We start from the raw sequence: 17,368 nt of genomic DNA, 5'->3' as shown, positions 1-17,368 counted from the left end.
TACACTTCTCTTTCACCACATTCTCTTGCCTAGAACATACTCTTTCATTGTAGAAAATCTAGCTTGAGAATAAACGAAGAGAGGGAAGCTTTGTGGTTGTGCTGTTTTGTTTACTTTGGTCTTGCTTTGTTTTTGTTTGTTTGTTTTAAGTGCTGTTCCATAAAGACCCCCTCTGGCTCCAAAAGTACTAACGTGGATAGAGGGGAAGTACTGCTTCTGGCCCAGGCTCTGTCAAAGCCGTCTCTGCCTCGGGGCTGTCACTTTGCTCTTCCATCTGCTTTCTCAAATGTAGACAAACATACTGGACCAAATCATTTCTATTGTCTGATTCAGGTCTGATAGACTGAAAAATCAGCTTCTCTAAATGTATTGAATTGACTGGAAAATGTTAGAAGACTTTCTGAAAGCTTTCCTGTGCATTATATCTGTGGCCATACATGGTAAAACATTTACAATCACTCAACTTCTCAAGGATTTCTTTCCTTTCATTTCCCTCTCAAATAACATTTAGTCTAAAGTAGGAAGTACTGATTTCTTTTATCTCACAAAGAATGAATTAAGATGCATCTTTTAAGGTATCACTTAGTTCCCTTTTACAAAGAACCTAAGGAGTTATTGTGGCATCTTCTGGAAGAAATCACTGTTATCAGGAAAAGAACTTCTGGTACAAGATTCTGAACTTCCAATTAAGTTATCGGGTAAATTCATTTTTCAGTGGTGGATTTCTGTTTGTTTATTGGTACTGATTGGCAAAATCTGGGGTGAAAAAAAGCAATGTGAGGTTAGGTAAAGTATTGAAAATAGACAAAGTAGAAGTGCAGGTGGGTACAAAATACCCTGACAGAATCCAAAAATGGAAGTAGACAAAGAGAAATAAGAGGATAATTAGCAAAGGAAAAGTCTTCAAGCCCACTAGTGACTGGAACCCAGAAGTTTGCACTCACTAATGTTTAATTGGATACTGTTTCAAGTGAAATACTATTTCTAGTGTCCCCAGGGACAAAGAGTCATAGAAAAGGAAAGAAAAAATGTAGAGGAAAAAGGTCCAAAATGATGTTCTAAGAAAATATGACTTTTTCTTTTGCCTTTAAAAAAATTTCCTTTCTGATCCAATGTTCTCATTTCCTATTGAAGGAAACGATGAGGAGAAACTTCACCTCAGTGACTGAGTTCATTCTCCTTGGACTGACCAGTCGCCTGGAACTGCAGATTGTCCTCTTCCTGCTGTTTCTGGCCATTTACATGGTCACGGTCGCAGGGAATGTTGGCATGATTGTCCTCATCCAGGTCAATGCCCGGCTCCATAAACCCATGTACTTTTTCCTGAGCCACTTGTCCTTTGTGGATCTGTGCTTCTCTTCCAATGTGACTCCCAAGATGCTGGAGATCTTCTTCTCGGAGAAGGAAACCATTTCCTATACTGCTTGTCTGGTGCAGTGTTACTTCTTTATTGCCTTGGTCCACATAGAGATGTACCTCCTGGCTGCAATGGCTTTTGATCGGTACATGGCCATCTGCAACCCTCTGCTGTATGGCAGCAAGATGTCCAAGAGTGTGTGCATCATGGGGCCTTATGTGTATGGGGCACTCACGGGGCTCATGGAGACCATGTGGACCTACAACCTTGCCTTCTGTGGCCCCAATGAAATTAACCATTTCTACTGTGCTGACCCACCACTAATTAAGCTGTCCTGTTCTGACACTTCCAACAAGGAGCTGTCAATGTTTGTTGTGGCTGGATGTAACCTCTCCTTTTCTCTGCTCATCATCCTGATTTCCTATCTTTATATTTTTCCTACTATCTTGAGGATTCGTTCCACAGAAGGCAGGCACAAAGCTTTCTCTACCTGTGGCTCCCATCTCACAGCTGTCACCATATTTTATGTGACCCTTTTCGTCATGTATCTCAGATGTCCCTCAAAGAAGTCTGTGGAACAAGGTAAAATGGTAGCTGTATTTTTTACAACGGTCATCCCCATGTTGAACCCTATGATTTATAGCCTTAGGAATAAAGATGTGAAAGAAGCATTGACCAAAGAGTTGTTCAAAAAACAAAGATTTTCTTAGAATCTATCACTATTCTTTTGGTTCCCAAATTTTTTCTAAAACTTTTTCCAAAGTTACAGGGTAGAATTGATAGCAAAATGAGAAATATGGTACATCAAAAGGGGACCTTGTGTTTTTAAAACTTCTAATAATTTTTAGAGATTTAAACATGAGAAGTAAAATTTCATTACAAAAACTGGCATGTTTGTACTTATTCATTATACTCACTGGTTATTGTAATTTCTTTGCCTTTTGTGCACATGATGGCATTTTATTTCTCCTGTTTTGGGTTTAGGGGGAAGTATTTCTAGACAATGACTTAGATTAGAATTCATACATATCACTTCCAACCTGAGCATTTAATTGTTCATGAGAAAACCCTTCAGTGGATTTTTTTTCCTTGTCCTGGTGACCAGCAATATTTAATATCTAAGATGTAAGGATGGGTTCTTGAGCGAGGACATGTGGAAATGCTCCCTCCACCAACTCACACTAGAAATGTAGAATGGATGAGAAGTGCCCTCTGTCTTACAAGCTATAAGCATATGTTCAGTTAATTATTTCCATGGCAGTGAGTACCCTCTTCTGACTGATACTACAGTAACGATACAAAACTCAAACATGTGAATGCATATAACAGAAATTAAGCACTACAGCCCTCAAAATACCATATTTGAGATATTGTGTTTTTGTTTTTTTCTGTTTCTACAAATATGTGTGTTTGAGTTAAAATTTCTTATTGTAATTATTTAAAATTGTTAATATAAAGCATATATGTTGTTTAAAATATCAAACAGTACTATAGGCTTATACACACTCCTGTCTCACTTCTCCCTTCTCTAGCTCCCCATACATAAACACCTTCTTCCTGTCTTTGGGCATTAACTCATTTTAAATTATAGGTTTATATGTCTATGTATGGATTTTCAAACTCATGCATGATTTATTGACAACTTTTTACTAAAGTTAAAGTATAAAACTTCTTCCACCAATCCCTGCATTCCTACCCAAAAACCACCCCTTCTTTCTCCTCATCTTTCCAATATGGTCACATTTGAAGATTTTCTTCAATTGATATATGTGGTTAAAATAACTCTAAATATATCACTGGTAGTGCTGGAAGATAATAAGAGTAGCACTATGAACATTATAAAAACTGATTACCAACACTGTGAGTAACATTATGAATGGCTCCCATAATTCAAATTTTGCACAATTGTTTGATTTTCAAAATTATTAGTTGTTTTTACTTTCTTTAAAAATTTGCTATTTCTATCCAAATTCACGCTGAATTATAAAGCCCCTTTTACAGAGAAAAACCATAAGTGATCTATAATTTACTCATTTTCTCCCTAGGAACTTTCTCTCCTCATGTTGGATTCTGCAGTGGTTGCTCTCTAGGTTTGTTGCACAGCTGTTATCTGAAGATACTGATTGCTGGTCTTGGTTTAAAATGTCTCATTCATTCAAACTATGTTGATTACTGGGCAAAATGCTACAGTCTAGAGATTCAGGTATACACAAGGCAGAAACATCCTTCAGTATGTTTTAGAGGTGGGGGTATTTCAAAAGCAAAGCATGCACACAGATAAAGTATTTCAGGCACTGGTAAGCACAATGGGGAAACAAGGCAATGTGCGAGACAGTGACTTGCAGCTTCAGAAGTGAGGGTTGTTGCCTGTGTGGCAATTTCAGGGGCTGGGAAAGGACCCTTGGAAAAGGTGACACTTTGAATCCAAGCCTTTTGGATCAGAAGAAGACAAACATACACAGATTGTTGGGAACTGTAACCTGGAGAATCACTAACAAGTACGAAGTTTCAGGATGAAGCCTGGCATGTTGAAGACACAGAAGGAAAGCCATGTGGCTGGAACGTAATAAATGGGAGAAACGATGGGAAAAGCTGATGCCAAATAAGTGGTTCCCTTCTTTACTGGAAGGCACTGTGCATTGCCACAGTTGACAAGGCAAACAGACTGCACCAGTTTGTGTTCATGTCCACACTTTGGTTGCTGCAATATGTTAGGTGGTCCATGGCTCCTCAGATAAAGCAGAATGGGAAGTAGTAGTTTGGTTCATTGAGTTTTTTCTTTTTTAAAAATTAATATTGTGTTGAGTCAGCAAATATCAGTTTGTGGAACACTTAATGGACTTTTCTGCTATCCAGCTCAATGTTTCCTGCACACATTTCTGTAACCTTATAACTAATAACTTAAGTGAAAACTTTTTTTTTTAAAGATTTTATTTATTTATTTGGCAGACAGAGATCACAAGTAGGCAGAGAGGCAGGCAGAGAGAGAAGAGGAAGCAGGCTCCTCGCTGAGCAGAAAGCCCGATGCGGGGCTCCATCCCAGGACCCTGGGATCATGACCTGAGCTGAAGGCAGAGGCTTTAACCCACTGAGCCACCCAGGGGCCCCTAGGTGAAAACTTTTTGACTGATAAATGCACAACTTCCATTCCTAGACCAGGAAACTCTTGAACAAACTGGGTAAGAGTTGATCCTGCTACATATAACCCGCCACAGACTGAGTTGTTGGCAGACATAGATGGATGTCCTTAGTATTAACAATTTGAATCTCATTCTGTTCAAATTTGTCATTAAACAGCTACCAAAATCTGAGAACTTTTGGAGCCGGAGACTCAGCTCATATGGTATGATTTACTCACTGATATGCTCCTCACTTCCTAAAACGATTTATCTTTTTCTTCTATGTCTTGATTACATTTGCCATAAGTGAAAAAGAAGCAATGTTTTCATTATATATTAATCGTGTGGTTTATTTATCATTCAGTAAATCAATAACTTCGTTAAAAATGTTTCTTAAGAATGCTTGGGTAGTTAGGCTGAGAGCATACACAGCTTTCTTGTCTAATGTGTGGAAAATGAGTAATTATTTGGAAGAAGGTGAGTGGATCATGTAAATCTCCCTGCAGAGCAAAGACAATCTCCTACAGAGCTGATAATGCCTTCTATTCCTCTTTTACAAATTTGTGGTTAGATGAAGTAACACCTCTCTGAAAATGCCATTTTGGCAGAGAGGACGTATCGTGCAACCCCTCTCTCTTTGCCTCAGTCTCTCCCAATAGTCTAGGAAGGACGAAACCCATCTCTTGTGTTGTCCATCTCCATCTGATTTCTATCACATAAATTTCAACCAGGAGATGAGCAGAGTGGCAGGCACAGGTCTCATTAGGCTTGTATTCTTATGTTGTGAGATATACATACACAATTATCATAATACACAAGCGAATCATATGTTAGTGACTGTATGGCAAAATCTGAAAAAAATACTGTAGGCTAAAGGAGCACAGGAGGGTCTCTGGCTCAGGCATAGAATGAGGGTAAATTTTATTGAGAAGGTGATAGTAAACAAAAACTTCATGGAGGTTGTCTAGATATTAGCCAAGCAGGTGTGTGTTGTGTATATGGGGGGGTGTGCTGTAGGCACAGAGAACAGCTGGTGAAAAGGGCTGTGTTTCAAGGACAGATTAGAAGCCACTGCTGCTGAAACCCAGGTCAATGAGATAATTAATGGAATATGAGATCAAAGGTGTAATAGGGTGGCACTGGCCAATTATTTAAGATGTATGTGCCATTGAGAGGTTTTTTTCCTTTGAGGAAAAATGAGAAGCTGTGGAAGGGCTCCATGTTCAGTAGCAATATGACGACTTGCATTTTAAAACACTCACTTCTGTTTTTGAATTTAGAATGGAGTGTAGAGGTGCTTGGACAGGGGGAAGTTACATAATTCAGGCAAGAGAGATGGTTGCTATGACCAGGGTAGAGCAGGAAAGGTGGGGAGAGGTCCTCAGATTTGGGGAATATGTTCAGTAGAGATCTCTGGGTCCTTAAGATGGGGTTATTGCTTGGAAGTTAGAGCACTGCCAATTCTGGTTTAGGTGCTACAACATGACTAGTTCTCACCAATGGATTGGAAGTGTGCAAGCCAGAGACTGTTTTAAAAAGGTATGGATGGCTTCCCTATTATTTCTCCAACTTCTGACAGCTGCATCTAGATGCTTAAAGTGACTTTGTTGAGGGCAGAGGACCTGACAATTGGAAACCCTGCCTGACTGCATGAAAAGGAGCCTCCTGCCGTGAATTGGAATACCTCTTACAAATTTTATGAAAGAAGCAAAATTTCTAATATTATGTTTCATAATTCCGCTTAATGTTGATAATCCTCTCCGGTAATTTGTCCCTATGTGTAAATGTCCAAGCCCAGATTCTCAAGAACAAGATCTTTGATTTCATCAAATATCAATCCTACTCTTTATCAATTTTTGCTTTTATGTTTGTGAATCTCATTTTATTTGTTTTATATAAAACAAATATATAAAACAAAATTGCTTTATATAAAAATATGTTTTATATTTACTTTTTCATCTTTCTAACACATGGAATTGTTTGCTTAATTGATCAATTTATATTTTTTTCCTATTTAGTAATGATAACTATTTGAAATTATAGTTCAGATTTGGATCCTATCATATATCTTGAAATGCATCATTCCTTTTATATTATGTTTTAAATTTAATTCTAGCTTTTACTTCACCTTAGATCTAAGAATTATATATGTAAATATTTTCATTTATAAATTCCTCTTATAATTTAATGCTAATTTAAAGATGTATTCCTTGCTATTTTCAAAAACCTTGTACTCCTTTATATCTCCTAGATGTTATCACGTTATTTTTGTACTTTTCCACTACGAATTTTGACAAATAACCAGAGGTTGCTCTGAATATAATGTAGTATATTATATTATATATTATATATTCATATACTTATATTATATATTATATTTATGTATATGTATTATATATTATGATTATACATACTATATTATAATATATAAAAATATAATTATGCCTTCTGAAAAATCTAGATTTCTGTATTAAAATCCACATAAGTTCTCATATTCTCTTTATAGTTATTCTTACTTTTTCTGTTTGCTTTGGTAAAAAGATTCACATTTAAATTAAAGATTCAAATTTAATCTTAATTTGCAGTATTCTTTTTAAATACCCTGTGTTTTATAATTCATCTATTATATAATATAATTGGATCTTCACTATGGATGATACCCTTCATCAGTTAAGTAACATTTTCCCTCTTATTAAATGATTAATAATTAAATATACTTAAATTCAACTTTGCTTCATATTAATATTACAAACTCTACTTCCCATGATTTTGAATTCACAGTCCTGTGTCTTTTAATCTTACTGAGTTCCATGTGCATCATCTGTAGGCAAAAACAACAACTTGTTGTTTCTCCCATTGTTCAAAGTGGAAATACTTCAATCAGTTGATTTACATGAGGTTTGTCTTCATATGGGGCAGTGACTTCTCAGGGAGAAGAGCTAGCATATCCCAGGTTTTGCTATGTTTTGATTATTACCTTACAGACTCTGCATTTATTTTGGTGTCAAATGTATAGTTATTCTTACTTTTTCTGTTTGCTTTGGTAAAAAGATTCACATTTAAATTAAAGATTCAAATTTAATCTTAATTTGCAGTATTCTTTTTAAATACCCTGTGTTTTATAATTCATCTATTATATAATATAATTGGATCTTCACTATGGATGATACCCTTCATCAGTTAAGTAACATTTTCCCTCTTATTAAATGATTAATAATTAAATATACTTAAATTCAACTTTGCTTCATATTAATATTACAAACTCTACTTCCCATGATTTTGAATTCACAGTCCTGTGTCTTTTAATCTTACTGAGTTCCATGTGCATCATCTGTAGGCAAAAACAACAACTTGTTGTTTCTCCCATTGTTCAAAGTGGAAATACTTCAATCAGTTGATTTACATGAGGTTTGTCTTCATATGGGGCAGTGACTTCTCAGGGAGAAGAGCTAGCATATCCCAGGTTTTGCTATGTTTTGATTATTACCTTACAGACTCTGCATTTATTTTGGTGTCAAATGTTGAGGAAACACCCATATGATTTTCTCACAGCTAAAGATCCTTTATTTTCAGTCTGTTTCATGATGCCCTCTTGAAGATACATTGAAATGAGGCTGTAACCTGTTTTGCCTATGCAAATGACATGGAGATTTAGATTTAAGTGGATCTTCAATATGTTAACTCCCTCATTTTTGCTGTTTTTTAGCTTGGGATTGTGAAGCAACACCAGTAAATTCACATGGCAGTGTGTTTTTATTCTTCATCATATTCTTTCCTTTATGTGGTTGTTCTTTCTTTCATACTTTAAAAGGAAACATTCCAAGTGCCTCAATGACAAAGTCAAATGAAGATTTATTGTTGTGTAATAATTTCGTGGCATGAAGAAAAATGGAATTTGTCTTAGTTTGCCTGTGTCAACTCGATTAAGACAGAGAACTACGGACTGTAGAGTCTTTTCCTCATTGGAACCCAAATTAGATTGACCCAAAGAGGAATTTGGAAGGTAGAAGAGGAGAAAAAGCCAGTACTCTGTGATTGGCAGAACCAAGGCTCCCAAAGATATCCATATCCTCATCCCTGAAACCTGTGAATATTGCATTGCATATGGCAAATACTAACAAATACCTAGTATTACATGCTGGTCAGGGATGAGTAAGACAGTGTGTCTTGGTTTCACTTTGTTTCATTGTGAAACATTGTTTCAAACTGTTCACTGTCTAACATTATGAAATATGCACTTAAAACTATCTAAGTCAAGCAGAGAGAGTCAATTATCATATGGTTTCACTTATTTGTGGAGCATAACAAATAACATGGAGGACAAGGGGAGTTAGAGAGGAGAAGAGAGTTGGGGGAAATTGGAAGGGGAGGTGAACCATGAGAGACTATGGACTCTGAAAACCAATCTGAGGGGTTTGAAGGGGACAGGGTGGGAAGTTGGGGGAACCAGGTGGTGGGTATTAGAGAGGGCACGGATTGCATGGAGCACTCGGTGTGGTGCAAAAACAATGAATACTGTTATGCTGAAAAAAAAAAAAAACAACTATCTGAGATACAATGCCATAATGACAGCAATATGAACTAAGTTATATGAAAATACAGGGGAGGAGAGTATTAGTTTTACACAGAGACCCTCAGGAAATGTTTAAAAGGAAAGTAAGTTTTTCATGACTCATAGAGTTAGATAATCGCAATAAATAATCTTTGTGGTCTGGTGAGAACTCTAATTAGAATAATAATAACTCAGTTTCTTCCTCTACTAGTTGTCCTATCTAGATTTCTCTGTGGTAAATGAGTGGGTGTCATGACTTCTTATATTGATAACCATCTTTTAACATAAAATCCAGAGGAATCACATGAGGTTATTTAGTGTCTTGTAGAGGCTGGCCTTAGAAATTAAACCTAGCACAATGTTAATATAGATAGGGCCTATATTAGGCCATGGGTAGGGCAAAGAATAAGGCTCTACTGAAAATTTTCTTGCAATCTGGGGGGAAAGCAGCAATTTCCTCCACTGTTCTCAAGAAGCAGAAGTAGGCTCTTGTTGCCAGAACTAAAATGAGTATAATGCAGCAGTGAGACCAGAAAAGGGAACCACTTGGAGGACATATATTGCCAGGAGATTCAATTAACATGATCAAATGCACATTATCATTGTCATATCCACATTCTTTGGCTATACAAAGAACATATTTTTGTTCCTTCAAGTTCATAAAGAGTGTGAAAGAATATATTCTATAGAATATATTATACATACCAGTCATATAGTGGAAATGGGTGTATTTTGAGCAGATAAAAATTTTTATCCGCCCAATTAGTAGTTACTTTAGGCCAATTGGATGAGATGAGTAGCAGTACAAACTCTGGAATCAATGTCTGGAACCAGGAACAGGAATCTAGTCCCTGATTTAAGGTGTGTGACCTTGAGCAAGTCACTGAAACTCTTTAAGCTCTAAGTTTCTTGTCTGTAAAATAGATATCATAATAATGGCTTCAAGAGGTAGTGGTGAAAATTAAGTTAGCGTGTGCAAATGTAATAAACGCTTTATTGTTGCTATTATTAAATTTTTTATGTTCTTACTTATAAAAGGAAGGATGTAAAACAGAATCATTTTCCTGCTCTGATATGCTACAGTTTTTAGTGTAGGCAATGATGCTACTTATTTCATCTTTCACTGGAAAAGCCCAGTGGCACAGACCAAGGACTGCAGAACACAAGACTGCCGTGTGCAGACTGAGTGACACCATCACCAACTGGGCTTGATGCAAACCCAAAACAAACTGTGTTCTTTGATCCCAGGACACATGCAAAATAACTTGAGTTTGGGGAAAACCAAATTGTGCAAATCTGGTATTAAAAAACAAAACTCAACAACAGTGGACTCTTCCTCTAGAGAGCTACTTGCCCCCAGGGTCATTTGTAGACAAACTTCTTAATTGGTTCTTCCTTGTTTTTGTTTTTTCAAAGCGAACATTTAAGGGAAAATTCTCTTGTGGACTTCCAGGTTCTCTTTTACCTGGTATACATTGTTGATCATCTCTTATGTAGCATTTGCCTTTCACTTCTGCATTCTTACTGGAAATATTTCTCTTCATTCTCAGGTTGGTATAAAAATGTATCTGGATCTCTCAGATTAAATTTGCATCTTGGATTTTATCTTATCTTATTCTTCATAATTGCCCTTAATTATTCCATAGATATTATCTGAGTGTGAAGGTGTGTATTTGTGTGCATGGGAGAGACAGAGAAATAGGAGGGATGGAGGAAATAAACAGTGAGAGGGAAAGAAGCAGATTTTCTTCAATTTTTTTTTAAGATTTTATTTATTTATTTGTCAGAGAGAGAGAGAGAGTGCACAAGTAGGCGAAGTGGCAGGGAGAGGCAGAGAGAGAAGCAGGCTTCTGGCTGAGCAAGGAGCCCGATGTGGGACTCGATCCCAGGATATTGGGATCATGACCTGAGCCGAAGGCAGCGGCTTAACCCACTGAGCCACCCAGGTCCCCTCTTCAATTTTTTTTTAAAGGATTTATTTATCTATTTGGGGTGGGGAGAGAGAGAGAAGGGGCAGATGGTTAATATCTCAAGTCAACTCCCTTCTGAGCACAGATTCCAACGTGGGGCGTGGTAACATAACACTGATATCATGATCTGAGCCAAAATAAGAATTGGTTTCTCAACCATTTGAACCAACCAGAGGCCCTGAGAGAGATTTTCTATAGAGATTTGATTATTTATTTATTATAAGCTACTAATGGAAGTGCTAATTTCCTAGAGTGCATTTAAGAATAATTGTGTCCTGTGTATTTATTACATGTGAATATATAATATCTCTTTTAAGATTCATAATTAAATAATAAAATGAGTACTATAATTACTGGTACATCATATTAGGTATAGAGAAATTAAAGAGAAAACAAAGAAAGTATAAAAGCAGCCCAACTTTATGAGTCATGGAGACAGAATGCAACCAAATTCTGACAACAGAAATGAAATGCTTTTTTTTCTCTTTTTTTAAAAAAATTATTTTTAAGGAGTTATTTATTTATTTTAGAAAGAAAGAGACAGAGAGGGCAGGGGCAGAGGGAGAGAATCTCAGGAAGATGCCCTGCTGAGCATGGAGCCAGATGCTGGGCTTCATTTCAGGGCGGTTAGGTTATGACCTGAGCTAAAATCAAGAGTCTGATGCCTAACTGACTGAGCCACCCGGGCACCTCAAGAAAAGAAATTATTCAACTGTAATACTTTATATTTTCATGCCTGTTTCTCCATCTTTATTGGTAATTTAATTTGAAATACAGACTGATACAACATGGGAAGTCTGTGTATGCATTTTTGCCTTTAGATGGTGAGGACAGCCCTCTAAGTACTAATGAGGTCTCCCAATCCCCTACTTTTTTCCAGACCTCATTCAGGTCTGACTACTCCCCTCTCCGTGATGTCACGATTGCTGTCTATCAGTGGGTGAACCACCTCTCATTCGTTCATATATGTAGCTTTTGCAAAGTTCATTGACCATTGTCTTTTATACCCTTTCATTGTGCTGCATCATTCTTGATACCATGGCAATAGATCTGAATTTCCAAGTAAGAATTCTTCTATTAACCTTTGAAAAATGCATAAGGGTGAAAAGCCCAGGCAGCCATGTCCATCATAGTCACTTAACTTCCAGTTGTAATGCAACTGATTTATGATTTTGTGTGCATTAGCTTTATGGAAGTTGTGTAAGTGCTATACATGGTTACTGTGTATATTTGGGAAAATTTGTAATAACCAACCCAAAGCAAAATATATGTTCATATTACTACTTTCTACTCTGTGATTTGATGTCATCTTTTATTTTTTAGGGTCAAAAATATATTTCTTTAAAATGGTAACTTAACTTTTGTGACGAGAATGATAAATTGGTAGGTAGGTAACCTTGGCCAATGTCTTAATACACATACTGTGAATAGTGAGTGAGTCATCACAAAGCAGTTTGTTTAGTATTTAATTTAAAGGAAACTCTGCTTTGTGCATAATGGATTGATGTTCAACTCTAATTCAATGTGGTCACATGCATTCTTGAAGCCTTAATTTATCCCCATGTATCTGTGTATGCTTCAATCTAAATGACCATGTCCAGTTGATCCCTGGAAAACTCTTCTAGGGGAGAATGAGTCCCATAAAGGTAACATGAGGCCTTAAGGCTGAGGGTGGATGGACAGAAGACACAGACATTATACAGAAAAGGTGGCATTCTGTGTATCATAAAACAAAGGATTTTAGTGATAACTTTATTAACTCTGTCACAGATCATTCAGCCTATACAGAAATATATTCCAAAGTGGTTTATCCAGTTATAAATAACTTGAACTGTTCTTTTTTAAAAATTTTTAATAATTTTTTTATTTCTTTTCAGCATAACAGTATTCATTGTTTTTGTACCACACCCAGTGCTCCATGCAGTACGTGCCCTCCTTAATACCCACCACCTGGTTCCCCCATCCTCCCATCCCCTGCCCCTTCAAAACCCTCAGGTTGTTTTTCAGAGTCCATAGTCTCTCATGGTTCACCTCCCCTTCCAATTTCCCTCAACTCCCTTCTCCTCTCCATCTCCCATGTCTTCCGTGTTATTTGTTATGCTCCACAAATAAGTGAAACCATATGATAATTGACTCTCTCTGCTCGACTTATTTCACTCAGCATAATCTCTTCTAGTCGCATCCATGTTGCTACAAAAGTTGGGTATTCATCCTTTCTGATGGAGGCATAATACTCCTTAGCGTATATGGAACTTGAACTGTTCTTATTCTTTAAAATGTTTAAGTCATTTCATAATGCCTCAAGTTTTCATTAATTCACCTGAGACTCTGGAGTCATATAGTCTCAGTCTAATCTACTTTGGTTGGAAGCTTTTTCCTTTCTCCAAGAGAATTATTCTTTCCAAGCTGGGTGGGTGGAAGTTACCTTTGTGGATAAAAGTCTGTTTGTTTTCATTATGGCCAGAAATGTATCTTCCTGCCCACTCTTATCTTTTCTGGTCACTATCCAGTGATATCAATGGATATGTTCAACTTGTTCATTGAACAAAGTGTGATGCTGGAGGTTAAAACAAGGGTCTTGGAAACAATCACTGGCCCTAGAAATGACATTTAGCCTTTGGAGGGCACAACACAATACCATCTTCAACAAATTCATTGTCCCGTTGAAAAGCTATCTTGGGATTCCTGTTGAACAGAAGTACACTCTGTGTTCTACAGACATGAATGTTCATTGATACTGATGGAAGCTCTCTCTCTCTCATTTTCTTTCTTCATCTTTCTCATTTTCAAGCTAAGTAAATGCTAGCTAGGCTAATTATAACATATTTTTTTTCCTCCAAAAAACTTCTCATAGTTTAACTTTACAGGTAGATGTGTATCTCTAAGACACTGATAGGATATGGAGATTACTCATTGTTATTTAATAAATAAGCAATTATAGATTTTTCTCCTTAATACCTATTAACATTATGCAAGGTATTAGTGTTTTCTCAAGAAAATAATTTGTGTGATATTGTCCTGAGAAAAGGTTTATATAATACAACATATACATTTGTTAAATAGAAATTTGAAGCTAAATACATTGAAAATAAGTTTGCACAATATCCAAGAAGCTTTTCCAGAATGTCACTGGATCTCCAAAGTAAAGTGAATCATTCCTTACTTTCTGACTTCCTTATAAATATGTAAAAATATATTATGGTTATAAAAAGTTTGTTTGCAAAATTCCACAATAAGTGGTGACATTTATACCTTTGTTTTACCTATCTTTGAATCTCCAGAATATGATAGGACATATTGTCAATAATATTTAGTTGATTATAAGATTATTTATAATTTCACCTTAGAGATGCCAAAGGGTCCACATTCAAGGAATATATATATATATATATATATATATATATATATATATATATGAATGTGTATAAGTAGTTTACCCCTTTATACTTGGCTTTGGTGACCAATGTGGCCAGTTTGTCCTTTATCAATTTAAATGAGTCTAAGTATGAGGTTAGATTAAAAACAATTTTTTGTCTGACTCTTGGGGCTGGTGAGTTATTTGATTAAGTGGTTTCCACCCCTAATCATGGAAATATGCTTATGATGAAAAAGTGATAAGGTAAAAAAAAATATTTTTGCTTTGGGTTAAAAAGGGAAGTAAAAGTCTTCATAAATACCTTAAAATACTTAAGAAGTACCAAACATGCCATTATCTGAAACAATGTATATTTAAGACATAATCTTGGAGGGGTGCCTGGGTGGATCAGTCAATTAAGCTTCGGACTCCTAGTTTTGGCTCAGGTCATGATGTCATGGTTGTAAGACTGAGCCAAACATCCCATTCCTTGCTCAATGGGAGATCAGGTTGAGGATTCTCTCTCCTTCTCTCTCTCTCTGCTCCTCCCCCCACTCATCTTTGCTCTCTTTTCCCCTCTCTCTCTATCTCTAACATAAATAAATAAGTCTTTAAAAAGAAAGAGTTAGGGATGTCTGGGTGGCTCAGTCCTCTAAAAGTCTGCTTTAGGCTCAGGTCACGATCCTTGGGTCCTGGGATCCAATCCCACATCTGGCTCCTTCTCAGTGGGAAGACTGCTTCTGCTTCTGCCTGCCACTCCCCCTGTTTTTGCATGCTCCCTCTCTCTCTCTGACAAATAAATAAATAATCCTAAAAAAAAATAGAAAGAAAGAAGTAATCTTGTAATTTGGCTAAGCAGAATACTGAGTACTAGTATGTTTCTTTCTTTTTTTTTTTTTTTAAGGATTTTATTTATTTATTTGACAGACAGAGATCACAAGTAGACAGAGAGGCAGGCAGAGAGAGAGAGAGGAGGAAGCAGGCTCCCTGCTGAGCAGAGAGCCCGATGCGGGACTCGATCCCAGGACCCTGAGATCATGACCCGAGCCGAAGGCAGCGGCTTAACCCACTGAGCCACCCAGGCGCCCAGTACTAGTATGTTTCAATCACAATATTTGGTATAGCTGTTATGTACGAAGGCATTCAGTAACTTTCAGAAAGCCTGCTACATAGCAAGTCCTCAGAAAAGATTAGTTGTAAAGAATGGCAGAATTCAGGCATAGATATTGAATAAAGGAAGATAGAAGAGGCATGGAAAATATATAAATTAATAAATAAACAATATCTGATTTTTAATTCATTACATTCCAGTTATCACTAGGATTTATGACGAATATTGACGTAGAATTGAGAAAATATTGACTTGGAGTTGAGAAAATGCTCAATTTCACCGATGTGACAGAGTTTATTCTTTTGGGACTAACCAGTCGTCAGGAATGGCAAGTCCTCTTCTTCATCATTTTTCTTATGGTCTATGTTGTCACCATAGTGGGCAATATTGGCATGATCATGTTAATTAAGGTCAGTCCACAGCTTAACAGCCCCATGTACTTTTTCCTCAGTCATTTGTCATTTGTGGATGTCTGGTTTTCTTCCAATGTGACCCCCAAAATGTTGGAAAATCTGTTATCAGAAACAAAAACTATTTCTTATGCCGGTTGTTTGGTACAGTGTTTCTTCTTCATTGCCCTCGTCCATGTAGAAGTTTTCATTCTTGCTGTGATGGCCTTTGATAGGTACATGGCAATTGGGAAACCTCTGCTGTACAGCAGCAAAATGTCTAGGGTGGTCTGTATGCGACTGATTTCTTTCCCTTACATATATGGCTTTCTGACTAGTCTGGCCGCAACCCTGTGGACATATGGCATGTCCTTTTGTGGGAATATTGAGATCAATCACTTCTACTGTGCGGACCCACCTCTCATCAAAATGGCATGTGCTGGGACTTTAGTAAAAGAATATACGATGACCATTCTTGGAGGCATCAATGTGACATATTCTCTGGCTGTGGTGACCATTTCATATCTGTTCATTCTCATTGCCATTCTACGGATGCACTCAGCGGAAGGGAGGAGGAAGGCCTTTTCCACCTGTGGCTCCCACTTGACAGCGGTCATCATATTTTATGGGACACTCATGTTCATGTATCTCAGGCCACCCACAGATGAGTCCTTGGAGCAGGGGAAAATGGTGGCTGTGTTTTACACCACAGTGATCCCCATGCTGAATCCCATGATCTATAGTCTGAGGAACAGGAGTGTGAAAGGAGCCATGAGTAAAGTGATCAGGAGAACATGTTTAACAAAATAAAATTCTGTTAATACTGTCTGTGTGATTCATAAGCATTTGTCAACAAAAGGTGATCCAATGTATTACTTAAAGACTTTTTACAAAAGGTATTTCGTGCATTAAAAATAAAAAAAAGAGAGATAAAGGCTCAAAATGGGAGAAGAAAAGGAGGTAGATCTATCTCTGTTGAAGTAAGTAGTGAGGACTAATTAAAACTTAAAGAATTAATTCATTTAGAAGGTTGTTGGAACCAGTGTTCACAAGTGCACTAATTGAAATTGTTCAAATACTTAGCTAGAATGAAAAGATTTTGTGTTTCTTATTACAAAAAAGGGGATGAATGAGATTGGGAAAAATTTACTAATCTAAATATTTGGAGATTAAATTGGAACAGAAAAAAAATGACATAGTTTGCTTAGTTTTCTAGAATGATGATACAAAAATGTGGGTCTCAGTTCATTCCATTATCAAAACATTCTGTGTATCTCCATTACAGACTATAGGAGTTTGCTAGAGCAAATACCACAGACTGGGGGGCTTAAACATCAGAAAGTTAATCTTCACCGTTCTGGAGGCTAGAAGTTGAAGGTCAAAGTGCTAGCAATGCTGGTTTTTTGAGGACTCCCTTTTGGTTTGTGGAAGTTGTTATCTCCCTGTACTTGTCATGGTCCTCACTCTGTATATGTCTTTGTCTACTCTCTTCTTCTTATAAGGAATCCAGTTATC

General features: G+C 36.8%; 1 protein-coding gene across 2 annotated transcripts; it reads left to right on the top strand.

Annotated features, from left to right (window-relative positions):
- Positions 1-1,140: 1,140 nt before the first annotated feature.
- On the top strand, positions 1,141-16,663 carry LOC125078833 (olfactory receptor 5M3-like). 2 transcript variants are annotated; one of them, XM_047692036.1, is made up of 2 exons: positions 1,141-1,728; positions 15,728-16,663. In XM_047692036.1, the coding sequence occupies exons 1-2, from the start codon at positions 1,141-1,143 to the stop codon at positions 16,661-16,663; spliced, it is 1,524 nt and encodes a 507-aa protein (XP_047547992.1). The 2 variants fall into 2 exon arrangements, with proteins under 2 accessions (XP_047547992.1, XP_047547993.1); XM_047692037.1 differs by lacking the exon at positions 1,141-1,728 and adding an exon at positions 10,381-10,389.
- Positions 16,664-17,368: the final 705 nt, after the last annotated feature.

This window comes from Lutra lutra, chromosome 10 (genome assembly GCF_902655055.1).
Source record: "Lutra lutra chromosome 10, mLutLut1.2, whole genome shotgun sequence".
In the NCBI taxonomy this organism is placed as follows: Eukaryota; Metazoa; Chordata; class Mammalia; order Carnivora; family Mustelidae; genus Lutra; species Lutra lutra.
This window is presented reverse-complemented; position numbering and strand designations above follow the sequence as displayed.

What these genes read in the sequence shown, in the direction of transcription:
- LOC125078833 (XM_047692036.1), top strand. Translation starts at nt 1,141, where the DNA reads ATGAGGAGAAACTTCACCTCAGTGACTGAGTTCATTCTCCTTGGACTG. An exon ending in ACAAGGAGCTGTCAATGTTT is followed by an intron (nt 1,729 to 15,727) that starts GTTGTGGCTGGA and finishes CTTGGAGTTGAG; the next exon opens with AAAATGCTCAATTTCACCGA.